The 22,988-nt window shown below is 38.6% G+C and overlaps 1 protein-coding gene across 1 annotated transcript in view; it reads left to right on the top strand.

Annotated features, from left to right (window-relative positions):
• Window positions 1-2,306: 2,306 nt before the first annotated feature.
• Window positions 2,307-22,988, top strand: part of Stxbp5l (syntaxin binding protein 5L) — a 239,059-nt gene continuing 218,377 nt past the window's right edge. Inside the window, exons 1-2 of the mRNA XM_051150549.1 lie at window positions 2,307-2,465; window positions 3,637-3,830. Of these exons, the coding sequence (XP_051006506.1) occupies window positions 3,645-3,830 (186 nt within the window). The 5' untranslated portion in view covers window positions 2,307-2,465; window positions 3,637-3,644. The remainder of the gene's footprint in view (window positions 2,466-3,636; window positions 3,831-22,988) is intronic.

Genomic DNA, 22,988 nt, shown 5'->3' with positions numbered 1-22,988 from the left:
GTGAGTCCAGGACAGCCAAGGCTACACAGAGAAATCCTCTCTCAAAAAAACAAACAGACAAAAAACAAACAAACAAAAACAAACAAACAAAAAACCCAGCTAAATAAAATAATTCCAGTCCTAACTATAGTACTTCATTTTATTTTTAAATTTTATTTGTGTGTGTATATATGATAATAAAAGCAAAGCCTTGCACATTTTGGACAAATATTTTGCCATCGAGTCACATTACCAGCTGTTTTAAGTTTCTAATATTTATTAGAAAACATATATATATATTTTGACACAACTTTTTCTTTTCTAATTTTCATACCTATTTGTTGACCCATCTGGACTGCTGTGTGCTTTATAGCTTCTTTTTTAAATTAGCAAGTTGTTGAATTTCTCTTCACAATCTTCAGAGAAATCTTTGACAATCTGTGTCATGTGCTTTTCCTTTTTCAGCTGTTTTATTTCATAGAGTGTAGACCACCACACAGCTTATGATAGTACAATGCTTGTGATGCGTGATTTAAGTCTTGGTTGTAAACATTGCATGCCTCTTTGCTGAACTGGAATATCTCCTTTCTTTGGTTTCACCAAAAGACTAAATCTCCATATGCCATTGACTTGTTTTCATTTATTTGACACTTAAGTAGGTGGGTCAGTTTTTGCTGAAGTGAAGAAAGCATTCTAAATCCATCACTCTATTCAACACTGTCTAATTCACCAACTCCCTTCCTTTAAAAGAAAAACTAGGCACAAAAATAGGAAGAAAATTCTTTAGCTTGCATCGACACCCATATTTGGAAATAAACAACGAGGCAGGAAGAAGAAAAAAGGGTGAAAGAAGACAATTAAAGACAAAAGGACACACCGAATTTAGAACCTAGTACAGCCTTAGAAGCATATCAAGATCTAGCTTATAGCAGATATGGACTTTGTTTTCATACTAATTTCTCACCTCTCCCATGCACGGTAAGTTAGGCATCGTCTCATAAGTCTTTATCTTATAGTCATTAACTAATCCATTGTCCAGAACCCTTTAAATGCCTTTTACAAGTGACATATTGTGCCGGATATCAAATGAACTAGCAGTTCAAAACTCCATTCCCACCATTAAGAAAGTTACTTTCCGGTTGTGATAATGAATGTATAAGGGGGATTACAAAAAGGGGCAACGCAGACGTCAAGGAGTGAAACATTTAAAATGAGGATGTGAATATCCAGCGAGGATCTGAAAATCTGAGCGCTATTCGACCGCCAGGGTTCCTTTGCTCCTCGCCTGAGTAATCCATACAGCACCCACGCCTCCCCTTTCCTCCGAGAGAGACAGGAGTGGGCCTGGGCGCGTTGCTCCACACCTAAGATGTAAGACAGTAAGTATTTGGGATGCGTACTAATGATCCCTGCTGCTCAGATTGAAATATACGGTTATGGACCCCGAGCCTTTCAACAACAGCCAGTCAGGACTCAGAACTACGCCTTCCCACGATGGAGTGTGGAAAAGAATATTTCCCTAAATGGTCCAAATGAGAACAGGCTGAAACATGCATCTTGACATGGTTTGGGAGAAATGTTTTCTCAATTAAAAAAAAAAAAATGTATGAAGAAGGGGAACATTGGTTTATTACATAGGCTGTGCAAAGTGGACAAATCCATTCCTTAAGATTCCATCGAAAACCAGTTCATTTTGGTACAGATGACCCGTCAAGCCATTAGTAGAATAACAGTTTGTAGGGATTATTTACAAATCCACGTTAAACGCAGATAGCAGGGAAGCGAGACAGCAGAGAGAGGAGCCAAAAAAGATGCGCCTGGAGAGCAGAAAAAGACACAGGAAAAGAAAAGACTGGGGAGGGTTGGGGTGGGGAGGGGAGCAGGGTCCACAGTATGGTTCAGAGCAAGACCCAAGGTAACCCCTTTCTGCAGCCTCGGACTGCAGGAGCGCAAGTTCTCGAGCTTGCAAGCATTCTATTGATTCACACTAGCGTCCTTCAACAGGTAGCGCCAATTACAGCCCCGAAAGCACGGCGCCAGGGCATACTGGCTACTATAGCTGTCAATCAAATACCTCACCTACTTTCTTAAATTATCCCCGCCTCCTGTCACTGGCTCTTCCTCCGACCTATCCCTAAACTTCTTTCCTGCCTGGAGCCCCTGGACTAGGGTCAGTGGAGCTTGTGATTGGCGAGAGGATGGCCCGCCCCCCTGACACCCCAGCGTGCCCCCGCCCCGTCGTGAGAGTCTGGGGAGGGAGGGAGGAGGGCGGGGGCCGGCTGGGGCGGGGCCTACCTCCCACGGCGGGGGCGGAGCCTGCGGCAGACCCGCCCGCTCGGTTAGGACCTCGGAGAGCGCCAGGCTCCAGGACCAGAGGGACCGGAGAAGCGGCCGGAGCTGGGCAGGATCGTCGCCCGCCAGCGAGCCCGCAGCCTCCGCGCCCTCCGCCTCACCGGCTGGCCGGCGGCTAGCGGCGTCTGAGGAAGGTGCTAAGTCTGGGATCCCCAGGGACACCCATGCCGTCCCATCGTGGCTTGTCCTCACACCTGTGCGCGCGCCTGTGTGCGTGTGTGTGCGTGTGTGTGTGTGTGTGTGTGTGTGTGTGTGTGTGTGTGTGTGTATGTGTGTGTATGTGTGTGCATGCGCCTGTGAAAGAGGGAGAGAGCTCCCACGCCGCTGCTGTCTGCGAGGTGCGAGTGGTGCGCGGCTGTCTGTGACAGCTCCAGGGCTCGCAGCCCGCGGCGGTAGCCCCAGCGCCCTGCTTGGCTGGGAGGGAGCAAGGGAGGCAGCTCTGCGCGCCCCGCAGGCTGAGGCGGGACTCGGCCGCAGGCGTCACCGCCGCCTCACATCCCCAGGGAGCCGCTGCTGTGCGGGGGGGGGGGGACGGGGGTGGGGAAAGGAGGGGGGAGGAAGCGGGGCGGGGAGGGGACACCGGAGACCAGGGGCGGGAGAGGGGCAGAAGAGAGGAGCTGGGGACAAGTGGAGGCAGGCGGTCCCTCTCGCCCCTCCCGTCTGCTGTGGCTGTGAGTCACCCACAGATGTTTTGGGGTCCGGGTTTTTTGGGAATATGGGATGGAAAAAGCCATTTTTGCCCTATCCCCCAATTCCTGTTGAGAAAAAAGGGAGCGTTGAAGATGATGCGGGGGGGGGGAACCCCAAACATGGTGGCAGAGTAAATACTGGTTCCCCCACAACAGCGCTTTTTCTGATAATAAAATTTTCTGAGCTGACCCTTAAGAAGGAAAGGCCCCCTCCCCTCCGAGCGGTCCAGAGGGTCTTGGTCCGTTGGGCTCTGGTTTGATTGTATAATAATGATGATATAATGCTAATGACGATGATGACACTGCCTTTTATTTTTACCCCAGTGCTGATAAAGCATAGCTACAGCTGGGGATAAAGCCCTTGAAATTCTTATGTGTGAGGAAAGAATACTGTTGCTCTTGGAGCCGTGTTCTCTTTATTTTTTGAAGATACCCCCTTTAAAGTTAAAATTTGAGGAAATGAAGCTTGGGCCCCTCTCTCCACTCGATTACATCCAATGCTCATAAAATGGGGACTAGCTACTCCTGCCTTGGCTAGTGAAAAGCTAAAAAGGCTTTTGCCCCGTGTAATTTCATGTTTGTCACCCTTTCTCTTTTCCTTTTAATTTTTCCACAGTGTTTAAAATGAAGAAGTTTAATTTCCGAAAAGTTTTGGATGGCTTAACTGCCTCGTCCCCTGGCAGTGGTAGCAGCGGTGGCAGTAACAGTGGTGGGGCTGGAAGTGGCTCGGTACATCCAGGAGGGACTGCTGGGGCTCTGAGAGAGGAAATTCAGGAAAGCTTGACTTCAGACTATTTCCAGATTTGCAAGGTAAGTTTTGAATGGGCTTTAGGGCCTGTTGTGTTTTTCACTTTACTGCTGTGAAGAAACAAGGAAACACACGTACACACACACACACACACACACACACACACACTCATGTGCACACGTAGGCAGGGCTGGAAATTGTCGAGACGCCAGCATTAAAGAGCCTGGTACTACTAGGTGAACTTGAATTAATAAGAACATTGCAGCCATCAACTTTGGCATCAATTTATAAACAACAATGGTAGTTTAAAGAGAAGGAAGAGACATACAAAAAGTAGTATTTGCCTAATAAGTGGACAAAATATATTTGTGTTTAAGTAAGAAACTGAAGGAGAAATGATAAGTCATTTGGTTTCCTATGTTTTCCATCCAGGGGAAAATGTTATTCTTTTTCTCTGTTCCGTGAAAAATGAATGAGGCTTTTTCACATGTTGCTAGAATTAAGTAGATAATAGATTAATGCCTCCAAGGACACTGTCTTAAAATTCTAGAAACTAAAAAAGAGTCTTAGACCCTTGATAAAAGTACAAATCCTATGGGATTAATGCTTATGCGAACTTACAGTACTCAAAAAAAAAAAAAAAAAAAAAAAGCCTCTCAAGTAACAGTGTTCTGGTTTAGTGAGAAAACATTTTAGGCAGTTATATTTTAATTTTGAGCCTCTAGTAAAGAAGTAGAATTTTGGACCAGGGAAGAAAATGAGAATTAATAAAACAGATGTAACATTACTATACAAAGATATTATAGTATCATGTTCTGATTTGGCATAGTTGCTTTATTGCTCTTCTTGGGGGTTACCTTTCTGTGTCATTTTGATATGATTTATACAAGGAAAAAGCTTTGTCATTTGTATGATACAAAATAGTGTAGTTTTATAAATGTGTTTGAATACATATTAAGAAAAATAGTAAACTTTAGAAATTGCAGGAATTAAGTACCAAATTTTTTATATTTCAAAAGAAAAAAAAATTGCAAATTCTTAATTTTGTAGTAAACAGATGGTACTAAGGTTAGGTTTCAGTTGTTGCCTCAGCTCTTCCTAGAAAGCTTATTATAAAAATGTTAAATCTATAATTATTAGTTTACTTAAGGCCCAAGTTTATTTATAGCCCAACAGATTTCATCATTGTGTGAAATTTGAATACAATAATGATTCCCCCTCAATATGAAGTAACAGATACAATATCAGTTTAAAGAAGAGCTTAATAGTGGTCATGACACAAGGGCGTGAAAGAGTCCTCAAAGCCAAATTTGAACTGCTGTTCAGGATTATCTCTTGATTCTCTATTTTCCTATTTCCTTTCCCACATTCTTCTTTAAAAAAAAATTCCTAATACCCTCAATTAATGAATGTAACAGAGATAGATAATAGAAGACTTTGACTTGAGATAAAATTCATATGGAGCACGTAGACGTCTGAATCAGATGAACGTCGGGCAGCTGGGGCTGTAAAGGTAGTAGAGAAAATTTTAAATAAAAGAAAAATTCAGAAAAAAAGAGAAAAATTCAGAGGTATGTGTAAACACAGGAAGTAAAGTGCAGCACATGGCCACCTGCAAATTTATGAAGAAATGGATGGTCGTGACAAGGGGCAGGTGACAAGGGGTATGCGCCATTTCAGATCCACATGGAATGGCAGGAAGAAGAACACTGGCCTATGAATCAGATTAAAAGAAAAAACATTTAAGCCGTACTATCATGGGCAAGATAATTTTTTTCTTCCTACAACCTTGAGTTCTACATCTGTAGTGTGAGAATAAATATTTCTGTTTTCTTTAACCTGAAAGAAAGCTTATTAGAATCTGAGAAGACAATTCTGTGAAGACAGTACACAAGTAGAGAGGAGTAATAAAATATTTATAAATCACCTTATTTTTAGCCATTATAATATACATTATATTTAGGGTAAATAAATTTCAAATAAATTATGAGGCGAGACAGCTGTGTTAGCTATGCAGTCACATCAAGTAGGGAAAACACAACAGTATCTTTGAGCAAACCTACAGTTAGTTTTGAAAAGTGATTATGTAACTATGCCATAGGTGACATAGTCTGTAAAGGATGTGTAAAATGGATTAAAGAAATTCTAAAATTAGAGCTGTTATTGAAATGAGAACTTCATCTAGACTTACTGACTAAATGTGCACAGACCATTCTGTTTGGAATAGTGAGATGTCAGCACCTGCTGGGGGACTTTAACCTTTTCATTATGGCTAAAATTAAAGTGTAAATCTAGATTTTGTTCTTCCCAACTAAGGTCCCCCCACTAATAATTGAATAATCAAATCTGTGTGTGTGTGTGTGTGTGTGTGTGTGTGTGTCTGTGTGTGTGTGTCTGTGTGTGTGTGTGTGTGTGTCTGTGTGTGTGTGTGTGTGTGTGTATTTCTGAATTTTATGACATTTCCCATCCCCAGTACATGTTCATTTCATCTTATTTTCTTGATTTGTATCTTGAAAATACATTCGGTTTTCTTCACTTCTTATTTTAACTTATTATACTTCATTTTATTGTAATAATGTAATTACCCAAATACAATATGATTTGCCCGGGACAAATTCTATGTTAGTTTCCATAGATCAGTAGTTCTCTAGAAACAAAAGTATTTTGCTACACTCCAGTAAAATCGATTAAAACAAATAAATGCCATGTTTTATTGGCCTAAGTTTATTTAATGAATTATAACCATTTATACAGATAATCAATACTTTTTTGTATTTTGTGTTTTTGTATGATATCATTCATAGGCAGGTATAGGTCATTTGTGACTCTTAAAAATGTAAAGCTAAACTCTTCATAATAAACAGAAATACTCAAGAATAGAGAAACCGGCTAATGCATCAGTTTAACCCATCCTGTGTTAGGTTCAGGATGTGCCCGTGAGTGCCGTCTTCCTCAGGTACTTGCAGCACACACTAACTACTTTTCCTAAATATGGATTCTGTGAAACTCAGCTTGAGAACTCTGCTTTATACAATACGTTTTAATCTCTCAATCTTAAGTCTTTCCATACAGTTCTGCTTGGAAAGGTGTCCTGTCTACCCTCCTAACCATGTTTTTGTTTTTGTTTTTTGTTTTGTTTTGTTGTTCACAAGGTGTCACATTGTCATATGCTAATACTTCTCTTCCGTGACTTGATTTAGAATGGTATTTCGCCACCTTTAACATGTATAACTGGAAAACTTTCAGTTAGTCTTTGCATGTTTTGACGACCACCTCTGCGAGGCCAGTTCTCACCACTGCTTCTGTTCGCTTTATTTTTATTTTTAATGCTACTGCCTTTACACTGTAAGCTCTCTACAAACAGATATGTTATTTTGCTTTTAAATCTCAGCTAGCGTCCACTGTCGACAGAGTAGTGGTTCTCAATGAGTTCTAGCCTTTTTCCTGAGTCAGAGAATCAAAATATTCAGGGACAAGGGCATGGATTGGCACTAAAAATAAAAAATAAATTAAAAGGCCCCTAGGAGATTCTTAGGTACAGTTAATATTGAAAACTAGGCATAGATATGTTTTTTTACAGAATGAAACATCATACATGCATCAATTGCTTAACTGAAAATAGCTTAAGGTAAAAAAAAAAAACTATTGATAATTATGTATTAAACCAATTTTTATTTTATTTTATTTTATATTTTATGTGTGTGGCTGTTTTACCTGCATGTATATCTGTGATTTACTTGTGAGCCTTGTGTCCATGGAGGCCAGGAGAAGGTAGTGGATTCCCAGGAATTGGGGTTGCAGATGGTTGTGAGCCACCATGTAGGTGCTGGGAATCCAACTGGATCCCCTAGAAAAGCAGTCAGTGCTCTTAACTGCTCTTCATCTCTCCAGCCCAAAGATTTATGTGAAATTATGTATATCTCCATGTAGTTTGTGTGTGTGTGTGTGTGTGTGTGTGTGTGTGTGTGTGTGTGTGTGTGTTATTCTTATGGTTAATGGATCCACATTCCAATTTGATATTTTAATTGGAGAGCAGTTTACTAGATTTTAGCATTTAATGAGCCATTAGTTTCCATGTGTGTAGGTTACAGTGAAATGGAATTTTCATTAATCTAGCAGGTTGATTAAGTTAAAATTAGTTTGGGAACTTCAGTTATAAAGTATCTTATTTGGCTTTCATAATAGTCGTGCAAGGAAGGCACAGGAAGTGCCATTGAAATTCTATTGATAAAACGTACGAAGTCAGAGAATTTAAATCCTGAGGTTTCCCAACATCACTAATAATTTTAACACCATTTTTAGTTCTTAAATGCGATTCTTTTTGCTTTTTTATCTTATGAAAAGCCAATATGATAAATTCACGAGGAATCTGGAGTCTTTGGGAAGGTAGACTATTTCCTTAACTCTTCATTCGAAGTCTGCACTAAATACGATCACATCTCTTCACTTCCTGTTCCGCTACCTCGATCAAAGGCCCCAATATTTCCTGCGCGGGCTGCTGTCACATAGTGTTCTGTTTTCTCCCCGATTTCACGCAGGCCTCGCTATAATCTTATCTCTTAACTTGTAGAAGAAGGTTTTATAACTTAAATCATACACCATTCTCTCAAATTCTCCAATGGCTTTCCATTTCCCTTAAAAATATAACAAGAAGGCCAGCCGTGGGGGTGCACACCTCTAATCCAGCACTTGGTGGGCAGAGGCAGGCGGATCTCTGTGAGAGCCAGAATAGCAGCATCGACATAGCAGTTTCCAGACCAGTCAGGTGTACAGGAGAGCCTGTCTCAGCAGGCAAGAAAAGCAATAAAGTTCTATGATGGCGTCTAAAGCTTCAAATCATCGCCTCTTGATAAAACATCCAGACTGTTGGATCTTTTACACTCTGTCACCCACATGGTCCTCCTTGCTGTTCTCAAACGTAATTTCTGCCACAAGGGCTTTCTGTTCATTCCTTGCTTAGAACACTCTCCTTCCTTCCTCCTCCTAGATTCCTCAACACTGGCTCCCTTTGCCCCATCTGCCTCCTTCACACCATTCTGTGCCCCGTATCAGAGGGCCTCAGTGACCAGGGCACAACTCCTTTACTCTCTGCTTGTGTCAGGATAATTTTATCTTGGTAATTATTAAAATTCCTCATTAGTAAGTTGTGTGTGTACATGTGTGTGTGTTGTTTGCCTCTCCCTTTACAATATAAACTCCATGAAGGCAGGCCTTATTTCAAGCACACACACACACACACACACACACACACACACACACACACAGACACACACATGACACACACACATGCACACACGCACACACACGTACACATCAGTGATGTGTAGAACAGCACTTTCTATATAAAATGTAGTCAAATATTTACTGAATAAGTGAATGAATGAATAGGAGCAAGGAAAATATTAGCATATTCAGAACAAAGTGGATATTTTTATTTTAGTTTCTTGGAAGGAGATTTTTATGAAATACATTTTATTACAGAAATAAAAGGGAATCACTGAAAGAGGGGTGCTATATTATGAATGTGGTATATAATTTTAAAAGGCAGTGGGAGATTATAGATTAAATTTAGCTCAGGTTTTATTGTAGAGAATATTAAGAACATTTTTATTCCAAAAAGATCAGAAAATGGCTCAAAATATTAGACCGATAGTCACAAATACATGAGATGTTCCAGATCTAGATAAGACAATGACAAAAATAAAGATATGGCCACTAACAGATGCCACAATTGCTAAAGTTTTGAATAAGCTCTTAAATTAGCTTATTCACTGTTTATAAACATTTATAAGTGTTTAGAATAAATGATCATGATATTAGAGACAACACATAGTCAACTGGTGTAATTTCTGATCTATATCATGATCCTCATACTAGATAAGAAAGAAGATTTTTTTCAAGCAAAAAAAAAAAAAAATAAACATAAAGCCAGAGATGCAAACATGGACTGTAGCGAGTTAGGATTTTAGAACCCTGAAGAACTGGAATATTCGTCCCTAGATATATGTCTTCCTACTATCACTTCCTCAAGATTTCCAGTGTCTCCTCATCTCCTGATTTCAAAAGTTTTCATGTGTGTAGTTATAATCCTGAGATTGACACAAGGGCATAAACATAGTTCCACATCTCTGTAATCTTTATGTATGAAAATAACTATAAAAGATCCCTAGGAAAGTATTGATGCTTTTTGTTTCTATAGTTATAAGCTGGTGGAATACAAGATAGGACCACCTACTATGAATATAGCATCTGACAGTGGCTGCATGTTTCTGTCACTAAAAATGACAGCAGAGGAGGGACAGCCCTGAAAACACACATACAAGTAACATTAGATGGACTGAGAAGATTGTACTTAATACTTAGGGATAGGCATGCATACATACATACATATGTGTATGTATGTATATATACAGACATGTATATATACAAAATGAATGAAAATTGATGGTTTAAATTTGGGAAAAGAGCAAGGAGCGGGGTATATGGGACAGTTTGGAGGCGGAAAAGGGAAAGGGAGAATGGTCCAATTACACTCTAATCTTCAAAATAGAAGAAACAGAAAAACAAAATGGTGATGGGAAAAATCAGGAAGAATCAAGCTATAATCAGAACTGAGATGTTAAGAGTCTTAAAAAAACAAAAATAAATCAGATTTTAAGACCTAACCAAAGCCAGATTGTTCTGTGTCCTAGCCTCTCTGTTTTGCTTACTTTGAGCGCACAAGAGTGTAGGGACATGCTTGAGGCAGGGATTATAGACATAGAAGGAGTTTGTGTATACATTGAAAATGTTACCATAGAGAACAGTAGCAGCTTCCACAAGAGACCCTTTGGTGCGTGTGTATTAACAAATAAAATTAATGGACTAATTTAGTACAGGATTTCTGATGTTCCTAAAAGCAAACAGTGCTGTCAACAGTGTTTTGTGTATATCTTAAAAATAATTCATTTAAAATATTACATAACCTCCAAGCATACTTGCCTATAGGATTATTTACTAGTAATTAAGTGAAATTTTGCATATTTTCCTAGACATTCTTCTGGCTCCACTTGAAGATGTGCTTGTGAAAAAAAAAAAATCATAGGGTTAAATATCAGTTTGCTTTCTTTTATCACTAACTAATCTATTTAATTACTTTATAGCCTGATTCCAGCCCCCTCCCTCCTCTCCTCCCAGTCCCACCCTCACATATCCCCAGCCCCCCCCATTCTCCTTCCACTTCTCTGAGAAGGGGAGGCTCCTCATGGGTACCCACTACCCTGGCACGTCACATCAGGACTAAGCACATCCTCTCCCAACTGAGGCCAGGCCAAGCAGCACAGTTAGGGAAAAGGGATCCAAAGGCAAGCAACACAGTCAGAGACAGCCTCTACTCCAATTGATAGAGGGCCCACATGATCACCAAGCTGCACATCTGCTATGTATTGTATGTGTTTGGGGCCTAGGTCCAGCCTATGCATGCTCTTTGGTTGGTAGTCCCCATGAGCCCACATTTACTCCATAGGTACTGTTTACTTTTAATGCTATAGTGACTGCATTGATTACTAAGTTATAATTATGTAAAAACATTTACACAATCATTTAATAGATGTACTCAGGTGTGGAAGCATATTCTTGTTATAATCACAGCACTTCTGAGGTCGTTTTAGGAGGATCACAAGTTCAAGACCAGCCTGAGCTTTATGGTGAAACCATGAAGCTCCCAGCAATTAAATAAACAAACAAACGGGGCTGGGTAGATAGCTTAGTGATTAAGACAGCACTGGTTGCTCTCCCAGAGGACCAGGTTCAAGTCGCAGCTCCCACATGGCAGCTCATAACTGTCTGTAACCTCAGTTCCAGGGTATCTGATGCTCTTACACAGACATGCATACAGGCAAAACACCAATGCACATAAAATAAAAACAAATCATTAAAAAATAATCAAACAAATTAAAAGAAGCTTAATATCTCTAAATAATATTGAATTGACTCTTTCCAATAAAAGTATGAAATAATCTCATATTTTTAACTTAGTCTTTAAATTTAGGGGTTTTTTTTCTCAATAAGAGAAAATTGAAATTTTTACTTTTAATATCAAAATGATTTTTACAAAAGTTCTTATTTGTAGTGATACATTTTTACATTTTGAAAAGGGAAACATTTCTTAATTTATTTTTAATACCCGAAGGGCCAATCTTTCAAAATGTATAAAATGCTAATATTTAAAAGCTATTACTAAGTATATTGGGGAATCCTTCCTACATGTCTAGGTAATGCTGAGTGGTTAACTTTTAGAGGACTAAAGATAGAAATTACAGCTAAAGGATTTATAGAAGGTGGGTTGTAAACATAAAGACGCAGCACTTTAAAAAGTAGGCTCACTGTGACCACTGGGGAGAAAGCTGGTTAACAGAAGATAAATGGCCACTGAAAGTATGTAGCAAGAAGACATTTTGACATTTCGCCATTCGAAAGGAGGCTTTATTTCTAAAGACAGCTTTAAAAATGATTAGGATATGCATTACTCTCAGCTAGTCAACTAAATAGGGGGATGGTTCTTAGGGAGTTGATTTACCAGCAAACATCACCTATGCTACTTTCCTGGGCTCTGCGCAAGAAGGGGGACTAGGACTCATTTCTCCTGAAGGTAGTAGATTGTTAGTTGATACTATAATTCACTGAACTACAAGATGAAAAGGAGCTGCGTTTTGAAACTGCCTTCTAAATACAGTGATATCCTTGAAGGGGTCGGGAAGCATTTTTAAGCCACTTAGAACAGTTCTAATGTCCTGTGATGCAACTATGGGAGAGCTTTTGCTGAGCGTGCTGGAAAACAGGGAAATGTTATGGGTTTTCAAAGAACGTCTCAGATCACGTGTTTACATCAGTTCTCCTGTGACTCCTATACTGATTTTACATTTTCCACCCACTCATATGTTTACCCAGTGTGAACATTTCCCCTCCCCCCGCAAGACTCAATATGACTTCTCAAATGACAGCACTACTCAAAATTCTCAAATGTTTTTTTGGCTCTAAGATTAATGGTTGGGTTTTTAGTCAATTCACAGCAAACAAATTAGATTGAGCACTAAGCAACCCAATCAATTTTCTTGACAGCTAACTAATTTCATTGCCTTTATTTGGGGAAAGTGTCAGATTTCTAATGTTACTGACATAGCAAAAACACAGGGAAAATGATGATTTTCTTTAACAGTCTTTAACAAACACCTTCTAAGGTATCAGATATGCTTCCAGAACTATCATTATAAAATGTTAGTTTTATTTACAATGAAGATGTATGTTAGCTTCTAACAAGCTGTTAATTTCATGTCAAAGAAAATTAAAATAGGATAGAATCTTTAGGGTATATTCAATAGCATTTACATATGAAATCTGTCACTAGAAGAGGGCAGGATTAGATCTGGTTCCAAGCCTCAGAAGGTTGAGAAGGACACCTGAAACTATATGACACTTAAAGTTACAGATCCATAGGATAACACAGATTTGTTCATGTCAGCTTTAAGTCTAACAGATTACTTCCGAGTTGTAGCCTACCCATAACTCAACTAACAAGGTAGGTACACTTGAACTGAACTGGGCAGTGCTGAGAGGATGACCAGAACACAGATGAGGGAAATGCTTGAGGTTACTGAGCTCTGTTTAACACATAATATGCTCACTATGTCTATCAAATACATTTTTCAAAAGCTTCCTTATTCTGCTTTTCTGTTATCCAGTGGCATTTTTTTTTTCTATCTTATCTAAAATTCCCCCAACATTTAGGGCAATAGTCAATGCTTTTGTGCTTTGCAGTAGCTATTCAGCTTAATTTGGTGACATCGTTTATTTGTCAGCTTACAATTGTTTTAATTAAATGAGTTTGGGTGCATTCTGGGTGACCTACTCCTGTAGTGACTTAATGTGCCAGGGCGGGTTGGTACCTCTGAGGAGAAGAAGAGGGGAGCGATGTGCGAGGGGGAATTGGGATGAGAAGGAGGTTGTGATTAGGACGTAAAGTTAAGAAGTAAATTAATTAATGGAAGGAAAAATTGTTTTAATTAAAAATTTTGGCATACGATACATTTTGATCATGTTCCCTTCCCAACTCCTCCCAGTCAGACCAAAAAAAAAAAAAAAAAAAAAAAAAAAAAAAAGCCCAAACAAATGAATCCTCCCCAAAGCCAGCAAATGAACAACATGACATCCATTTTGTGTTGGGCAGCTACTCCTGGGAATAGGCCTGCCCTGGACTGTGATTGGCCTGCCCAGTGGCACTCCTTTGGAGATAACTGATTTTCCTTTCCCAGGAGGTAGCGATTGCAGATAGCTTCGTGGCTAGGAATACAACTTTGTATCTGCTTCGTCTTCTCAGGGCTAGGGTTTTGTCTGGTTTGAACCAGTGAAGGCCTTGTGCAATGCTGTCACAGTCTCTGAATGCATGTGTGTATCCATCTTGGCTCTGTCAGTTTCCTTAGAGTCACTCCAACTTCTAGCCCTTACAGCTTTTTTTTCCACCTTTCTGCACAAATCCCTGAGCTTTGAGGGGAGGGGTTAAATAGACATCCCATTTAAGACTGAGTTCCTCTTACACGCTGACTGTGGGGTCTCTGTGAATTCCCAGGTATGGAAAGAAGTTTCTCTGTTGAAGGCTGAACATGTGTAGATCTCTGAGTTTTTTGTTGGACAGTGTGAGTTTTTCATTTTCAATTTAAGTTTTCTCTAGTGATTCTATTCTTTTTTCTAAATTCTACTTTTATGTTTTGAGGTGTTTTTTTTTCCCCCTCCTACTGGTTGTATTCTCGCAGTCTTCATTTAGGCACTTATTTAAATCCTCTTTAAGGTCCTGGAACATATTCAAAATTGCTTTTTGAAGTCCTTGTCTTGGGCCTGTGTCGAGGCCCATTGCAAAGGGGTTGCTGGCTTCCATAGGAGACGTGTTGTATCGGTTGCTGGTGTTTTGTTTTTGCCCTGAGATCTAGGGATCTGGAATGATCACATTTGAAGAGTTTCTTTGTGTAGATATCCGGGTGCATCTGTGTCGGGTGGGTGTGCCATTCTTTGGTTGACATTGCCCACTCTGGGTCCTAGCCGTTGTGGTGGCTGTGGGATCCCTGGTAGAGAGTGATCCTGTGAGTCAGTGGGAGGGTGATGTCATTTATTATGTAAGCATCATAGGCTTATATATCACTCCATACCAAATACTTTAAAAATAAATTTTCATATGACAATGTATTTTCTCCAGATATTTTAATCCACTTCCTGCTCTTAAACTTAGTTTTTCCCAGTTTTCTCAGTGTGTGTGTGTGTGTGTGTGTGTGTGTGTGTGTGCGCGCGCGCTTTTAACTGAGGTATTGCCTAACAATCTCTTTTTCTATTATTAGTGCATATTGATTATACACTCTAACTGTGACTATTTCATATTTTCATATAACAGTGGTTCTCAGCCTTCCTAATGTTATGACCTTTTAATACAGTTCCTCGTGTTGTGGTGACCTCTGGGCCATAAAATTGTTTTCATTTTACTACTGTTATGAATTGTGATATAATTAGTTTGGAAGTTAGATGTTTGTCAAGGGGGTCGTGGATTGTCAAGGGGGTCGTGGTTTGTCAAGGGGGTCGTGACCTGCAAGTTGAGTTTTACCACTTTATGAGCCTTTCCCTTCCTCAATGCACTTCATCTTTTTAAATAGTCCTCTTCTATTTTAATGTTCTCTCTTTTTATTCTACGTGAGAGAAAATGTGGCAATATATTATTTTGTTTAATGTGGTCTCTAATTACCTTCATTTTCCTAGACCCAATGTGATTTCAGCCTTCTTTATTGGTTTATAATATTTCACTGTGTCTATAGCACATTTTCTTTAATCATTATTTAACTTATCGACAGACGTCAAGCTCATCCCATGATTTGACTGTTGTGTATAAGGCTCCATAAACATAAATAAGCAGATATATACAGTGAACACCTTTTTTTATTCCTTTGAGTATATATGAGTGAGTGATATAGCTGGATTGTTTGGTGTAGTTCCATTTTTAGTTTTTTGAAGAACCTCTATGTTGATTTCCATAGAAACTAAACTAATTTACAACCCTACAGTATATAAGAATTCTTTTCTCCCTATATTTTTGTCAACATTTGTTTATTTTTTATTTTAGTTGATTTTTCAAGGTTAATGCACAAAGTAATGGTCTTCATTGTGTACATATATATGTAAATACGTGTATTATGATATACATATATGCATATGCACATACATACACATAAACGATGAAGCCCATTACTTTGTACACTAACCTTAAATATGTGTGTGTCTGTAGTTCTTGTTTCCTTAATAATAGCAATTCTGACTGGGGTGAGCTGAAAGCTCAGTGTAGTTTTGCATTCTCCTAATAGCCATTTTTACTTTTTGACAAGTTGACAAGAGTCTGTTCAGTTGAGCTGTTGATTGGATTGTGTGTGTGTGTGTGTGTGTGTGTGTGTGTGTTACCTGTGTTAAAGTCACAGCCTCATTATGCTAGGTAAGCACTCTGCTATGCATCAACATCCCCAGCTGTACTTGTTCCTTCCGCGTTTTTCAGTTCTTTATGCATTCTAGCTATCAATCTTTTGTCAAAAGAATAGCTGGCAAGGATTTTTCTCTCTGTTTTAGAGGCTGTCTTTGTTTCCTTTGCTGTGGGAGACCTTTCAAAGTTGATACAATCCTATTTGTTGGCTCAGGCTATTATTTCCTGAGCTAATGCAGTCTCAGTAAGTTGCCTGCCTTTGCTATACCTTAAACTGTCTCCTTCATGGTTCCTTCTAGGATTTCAAGGTTTCAGACTTTATAGGAAAGTTTTTTTTCCCCTCCATTTTGAGTTGGTTTTTATGTAAGAGAAGAGATAAGGATCTTTTACTGGGCATTTTAATTGGGCCCTCCTTTTTTTTTTTTTTTTTTTTTTTGAGAATAAACTTGAGATACAAGCAGCCCTATGTAAAGCATTTATATATTTATTTTTATAATTTTAATGGAATTTCCTCTTGCCTTTAAAATGGATCGAGTTATTTTCTGCTGCCCCTTTCTCCTTGTGTGTCTGTTCTTTTTGAAGCATCTTATAACGTATTCGTACCTTTTCTCTTTGTTTGCTGGTCACCTTGATTTTCAATTATATTCTCTTGCCTAAAAGTTCTTTTATTCTCAAATGAGAGAACCTGAAAGTGTCCAAAACTTTTCTCCTGCCATGATTTCACTCCTGTAAGTGAGTCTAACATTTTTTATTGAGATCATTAACACACAAAGCAATTCTTTGAGTCACAGTTTCTGTCTCAAGTACAAACCTCATCTGCTCAGTGAATCACCAAGGCATTATCTTTAATGATTTTTGATCTCTGATAACTAATACAATAATCTCTGTCACCATAAAAAGCAGGGTTGTGCATTTGCTATAATTTTATTTTGCTTTAATATTTTTTCCACACTGGTTACTCTATTCTGAAGAAAGCTATAGATTTAAGAAGCTTGGAGCCAAATGTAAACATCAGGAGAGTGGGTGCTAAGAACTAGATGTCTGAGGGTCATCAGTTACAGGTAACAAGGAGCAGGGACAAGGAAGTATTTGAGGTATAATTCAGATAGAATATACTTCACAGATTTTAATGCTCTATTCAATGAATTTGACAATTCTTTATATCTCTGTAGTCATCAGGCAACATAAGATAGGATTTCTTAAATAGTCTTTACATTTCCCACCTTTTTATAATCGGCTTTCCACATCTACCATGTTCTAGAAGCAACTGGATTGACTTTTCACCATAGCTTAAAACAACACGCTTTAAAAAATTTATATGTGCTGCTAAATGTACCAGTACTTTGTTCCTTTTTATTGCTGAGTTAGTAGTTCACCAATTGTTTTTGAAAATTATATTTGTTATATAGACACACTCAATATAAATATATAGCAAGATAGAGAGAAAAACACAAATTATCCATATTTAAAACACTTAAATATAAGCAACATTATTGAGTTTTAGCTATTTTTTAGTACTTTTTAAAAATAAATATTTTAGTTTGGAAAGAACACCATTCATAGTAGAAAAAAAAGAGAGATCGCAGTGTTTAGAGAATGCTGTAGCGAGGGACTCAACAAACATCAGTTGCACATAGCAGAGGATGAAAGGCAGGTATGCTAGTGGAAGGGCTCTGTAGTGAAAAAAGAGGGGAAAAGGCAGGTTTCAGACGCACCGGCTTGGGAAGTTATTTGCAAGCTAAGTAAAAGTGAGACATCTTACGTGGTTTGTTTGGGAAACATCTGACTTTCATAAGTATCGAACTCAAAGCACTCTGGGCGAGGAAGCTGCCAAGGTTAGGGAATCTGGTAGTCACCTGCTAATATTTTATCACTTTGGCTCATTGCAGAGGAAGCTGTGGCTTAAGTTCCTGTAACAGGCGCTACAGGGATTGTCCTTTGGTTTCCTAAGGTGATTGCTATAGAAGTTTTGAGTCTGAGTCTATTATGTTTGTTCAGCCATTGTGTACTGCATGATCAGTTGTTCAACTATATTTTTGTATGTGACAAATATACTGAAGAGACTCTCACACTCTGTTGTTCACTGTGGAATGATTCACAACAGCCAAGAGAGGGAAACAACCAAAAATATCTATAAAACAATAAATAAAGAAAATGTGGTATATACTCCCAGTTTAATACTAGTAAGCCACAAAAGGATGAAGTCTTGCAATTTCCAGCATTATGGATGTAACTGGAAACCATCACACTGACAGGTCAGGCATAGAAAGAAAAGTACTGTGTGCTCTCAATTATACAAAGAGCAGAAAACCGGTAGCTCTCATAGAATTTGAGAGTAGACTGATGATCACCAGAGGTGGATGAGGGTAGAAAGGAGAGGACAGGGAAAGGTTGATCCGTGGATCCTGTCTTATATAGGAAGAAGGTGTTTCAGTGGGCTGCTGCCCAGTGCGGTATGAACATACGCTGTGAGTTAGACTCTTCTGGAGAGATAAAGTGCATCCATATCTGCTCACCTGAGGAGAAAAGCTCACAGCAGACCAAAGCAATGATTGTACCAAAGCCTACCCAAGAGCCTACCCACCCAAGAGCCTACCCAAGATCCTACCCACACAAGAGCCTACCCAAGAGCCTACTGAAGAGCCTACCCAAGAGGCTACCCAAGAGCCTACCCAAGAGTAATGACTGGAGAAGGCTGTATCCATGGAGCGCTGCACAACTTGCAGGCAGCTTTATAGCTCAAATCTCCTCTCTGTGCGTAGACTCCTCGGAGCCTCCATTCCCAGCAGTTGTTTATTCCGTGTATAAAGTTGGGGAAGGGGCTTGAAGAATCTTGCAAGTTTCTGTTTTCCTAGACTTTGCCGTTTTTCTTCCAAAGTTCTATGCCCTTCCCTCTCCCTCAAGGAGAGAATGTTTCAGTTTGAAGGAAGTTGCTATACAAGAACTGATAATACGCTGTACATTTAAAAAAATTGGAAGATAAGGTTTTTCATCATTACCACAAAGTATAAATCAGGAAATAGATATAGGTAGTCAGGTTTAAATATATATACAGCATATATTTATATTGAAACTTAATCTACTAATGCAGTTTTGTACACCTTTTGCCTTTTAGAACTATAGAAATCAAGCTCGAAGACTTGAAAATTATGTCTTACATAATCTTATGCATACATAAGGTTATGTATAAATTATTTTGCCATTTTATGGTCTTGAGAGTGATGACTAATTTTTATTGTCAACTTGACTGGATTTAGGATCACCTAGGAGACACAATTCAGGGCCTGTCCATGAGCTGGCATCCTAGACTAAATGAAAATAGAAAACGAAAAAGAGAGTGGAGTACCGGTTTTCATTTCTCTCTGCTTCCTGTGAGATATTTTATCACCTCAAACAGAAGAGTGACTATTACAATGAATTAAAGATGTAGCTATACCTCCATTTTAATAAATAACTCATGATGTTTAATCCAATATAACGAATCTTTCCCCAAATCTTATCATGATCCATTTGTTAATGTCAGTCTTGCACTTTTTTTCGTTTCTTTCCCGGTGCTGGAGCTTGAACTCAAGCTCTCATACGTGCTAGACAAGTTCTCTACCTCTCACCTGTATCTTTAGCCCCTGAATGCTAATTTGTATCCAACAAATGCTTTTGCATAGCTCTTTACGTTTAATAAGCTGTTTAACAAATCCATAGTTTTGATGCCATATTTATATCAGCAATATTTATATTGCATATGTATATATAATTTTATAGTCTTTGAAAAGCTGTGACATATTTTTCAAAATTCTTTTGAGATTAAAAAATAGTAAAAAATAATGTAAGAATTATTATCTTTAAAAATTTTAATGGGATAGATGCACTTATCAGCAATGAATGCTACTATTGTATTTTTTTAATTTAAAATAGCTTAGTAAATTCCTGTTTCAAAGATATGATGTGCTCCTGTCCACAGTAGAGTTGATTCAATTTTACAGGAGAAAATTTTTGATTGGAAAAAGTTAAGTAGAAATTTAATGTTTAAATATTATCAAGGATGCTGTTTGATTTTTTTGATGAGTACTTCAGGAAAATGGCATTTGAAATGTCTCTTGAGGTATTGAAAGAGAAATGAGAGAAGCGACTATAAGCTAAAAGTTACATCGCTCCTCTTCACTGTGAAGAGCTACACTAGCATAGTTTTGCCTTTTCTGCTTTCTGCCTTAACTTTTACAATAGATTAGAAACTTACATTAATGTATTTGTCAGGATTATCTACAGGAACAACCAACAGAGCGATATGTATTTGTTGAGGTAGGTTCTGTGTGCTTGGACTTCACTCACTGACTGGGGTGGTCAGAAAACCCTTGGGATCCTGGAGTCACCGCCTGGCAGCACTAGCTCTGTAGATAGATGCTGCCATGTCCAGTTGGTATGTGTGCTGAGATCTGAATTCATGTCCTTACACTTGCACACAAGCCATTTAGTCACTCTGGCTTCTCCCCTGACTACAATTTTATTTTGGATTCCTCTAAAAGACAGTGCTAATAGTATTGGTAAGGTATTTCCTATTCCAGAGGACTGGTGAGATAGACAAAGAAATTGAAAAGAAAAGAAAAGAAAACCCACCCTATATACCTAGTTAGACAATTCAAGGTTCTTCAAAAAAATTTTTTTATATGGAGAGGGCTGTGGTGGTGTCTCAGTCAGCAAAATGCTTGTTTTGCAAGTCTGAGCTCTTCACTTGGCACCCATCCCTGGCATCCAAATAAAAAGTCAGACGTGTTGTCTGCTATCTGTAATCCCAGTGCTGGGGAGCGTGGGGACAGGAGGATCTCTGGAGCCTATTGGCCAGGCAGGCTGCTTAGTCAGCAAGTTCCAGGTCCAGTCTCAGAGAGTGAGGTGCAGAAGTGTATGAGATGCCCCTCATTCGGGTCTCCACATGCACAGATGCACGTATGTATGTGTTCACACATACGTACACATACACATGTACATACCACATACACATGAAGAGAATAATATGGGGCATTTTAATATACATAAAAGTGGAATGAATAGACTTTAAATAAACCATATCTATCTATCTATCTATCTATCTATCTATCTATCAATTTCATTAGTTCTTATAGTTTGCTACTTTTATGTCATCTATTGCTATCTCCTTTTTTTTTTCAGACATTCAACTTTTTATAATAGGGACACATTTAGTTAAATTACATTTTGAAACAGTTTTGGAGTTTTAGGATGGTAGGGGAAAAATAGGAAAAACTCTGCATGACTTTAGTGTTTTGATTACAGTTCTGTTCTAGAGCAGTAAATGTGATCTGTTCTGTTTCTGGTCCTAAACTGTTACAACAAAATGAAGGTTTATTTTCCACTAACTTTTTAACTTTTAAGAATTTATTTCAAGCAGAGCCCTAAGAACTATAGGCTCGTGTGCCTTATCTGGTCTTTGGAGAGACAATTAATATAGAAAATAATCTGTTTTTGTTAGCACTGAGCGTCTAACTGATGTCTTTCTGCCGTTTACGTAGAACTAAATCAGCGTGACAATACATATCTGTTCTTCCATCTCTCATGACAAGACTACGACAAACAGTACTTTATTTCTTATGAAACCTGTTTTAATGCAAAAGTATATCATTTCATAAAAAGTCACTCTTGGAATGTGTAAGAATGTGCAAATATGCACACAAACATAAATGAATGCATGCACTTTGCTCAGTAGATTATCATTAGCCTGTTGGAAGCTGATGAGGCAAGTTAAGAAATGCTAAACTGGGAAGAAATGGTTCATGGACCAGGTGAAGCCAAGGCCAATGAGGAGCACACTTAGCACAGTTCTTTTAGATTTATTTTATGTGCGAGGATGCCGGCATGCATGCCTGTACACCATGTGCATGCAGTGTCTAAAGAGGTCAGAAAAGGGCTTCGGATTCCTTGAAACTACACTTACACACAGTTGTGAACCACATTTTGGATTCTTGCAATTGAACCTGGATCCTCTGGAAGAGCAGTCAATGCTTAACTGTTGAGCTTCTCTCCAGCCTCTTAGTGCAGTAAAGTGAGGCAGTGTTAATAGCATTTATTGGATACTTCTGGTTGGGGACTGTGCTAAGTATTTTAGAAGAATTGTCTCTTTTGATTGTCAATCACAAGCCTATAAGCTAACAACTGTTTTTATTTCTGTGAGTCAGATAAGGAAATAGAAGCTTAGAGAAACCTGCCTTAAGCCATGTAACAGTAAGGATAAAGTTTCATGTAACTTGAGAATTTAAGATCTCCATCAGGTCAAATTTGTCAGTGATGTGTCTTGTTTCAGCACTAAGTCAATTATGACTTGTAGTTTTAGTTCAATTTCTGCTCATTTATCTGAAAATTGTCAATTATATATATAACTAAGTTCTTATAGTATAGCTTCTTCAGGCACATCTTCTTCTTTATTTTTATATATTTTTAAATATTTTATTAATTTATTCATATTACTTCTCAATTGTTAGTCCATCCCTTGTATCCTCCCATTTCTCCCTCCCTCTCTCAAGAAGATCCATGTATAAAATCCTGTTGCTGTCAACTCCACTCTTTTCTTGAGGCTTCTTTTTTCTACGGCTTTCCACTTTTACTACCCATGGGTTCTTGAAATCCCACTGTTGGGATTAGTGCTCTCCCGCATGAAGAATACTTTGCTCACAGCTTCGGTTTCAATCGATGAGAATAAGTTTTAGCGTCTAGCTTTCTATTTCCTTCTATA

Source organism: Acomys russatus, chromosome 8 (assembly GCF_903995435.1).
Source record: "Acomys russatus chromosome 8, mAcoRus1.1, whole genome shotgun sequence".
NCBI lineage: Eukaryota > Metazoa > Chordata > Mammalia > Rodentia > Muridae > Acomys > Acomys russatus.
Note: the sequence above shows the minus strand (reverse complement) of the source record. Positions and strands in the feature narration are given on the sequence as shown.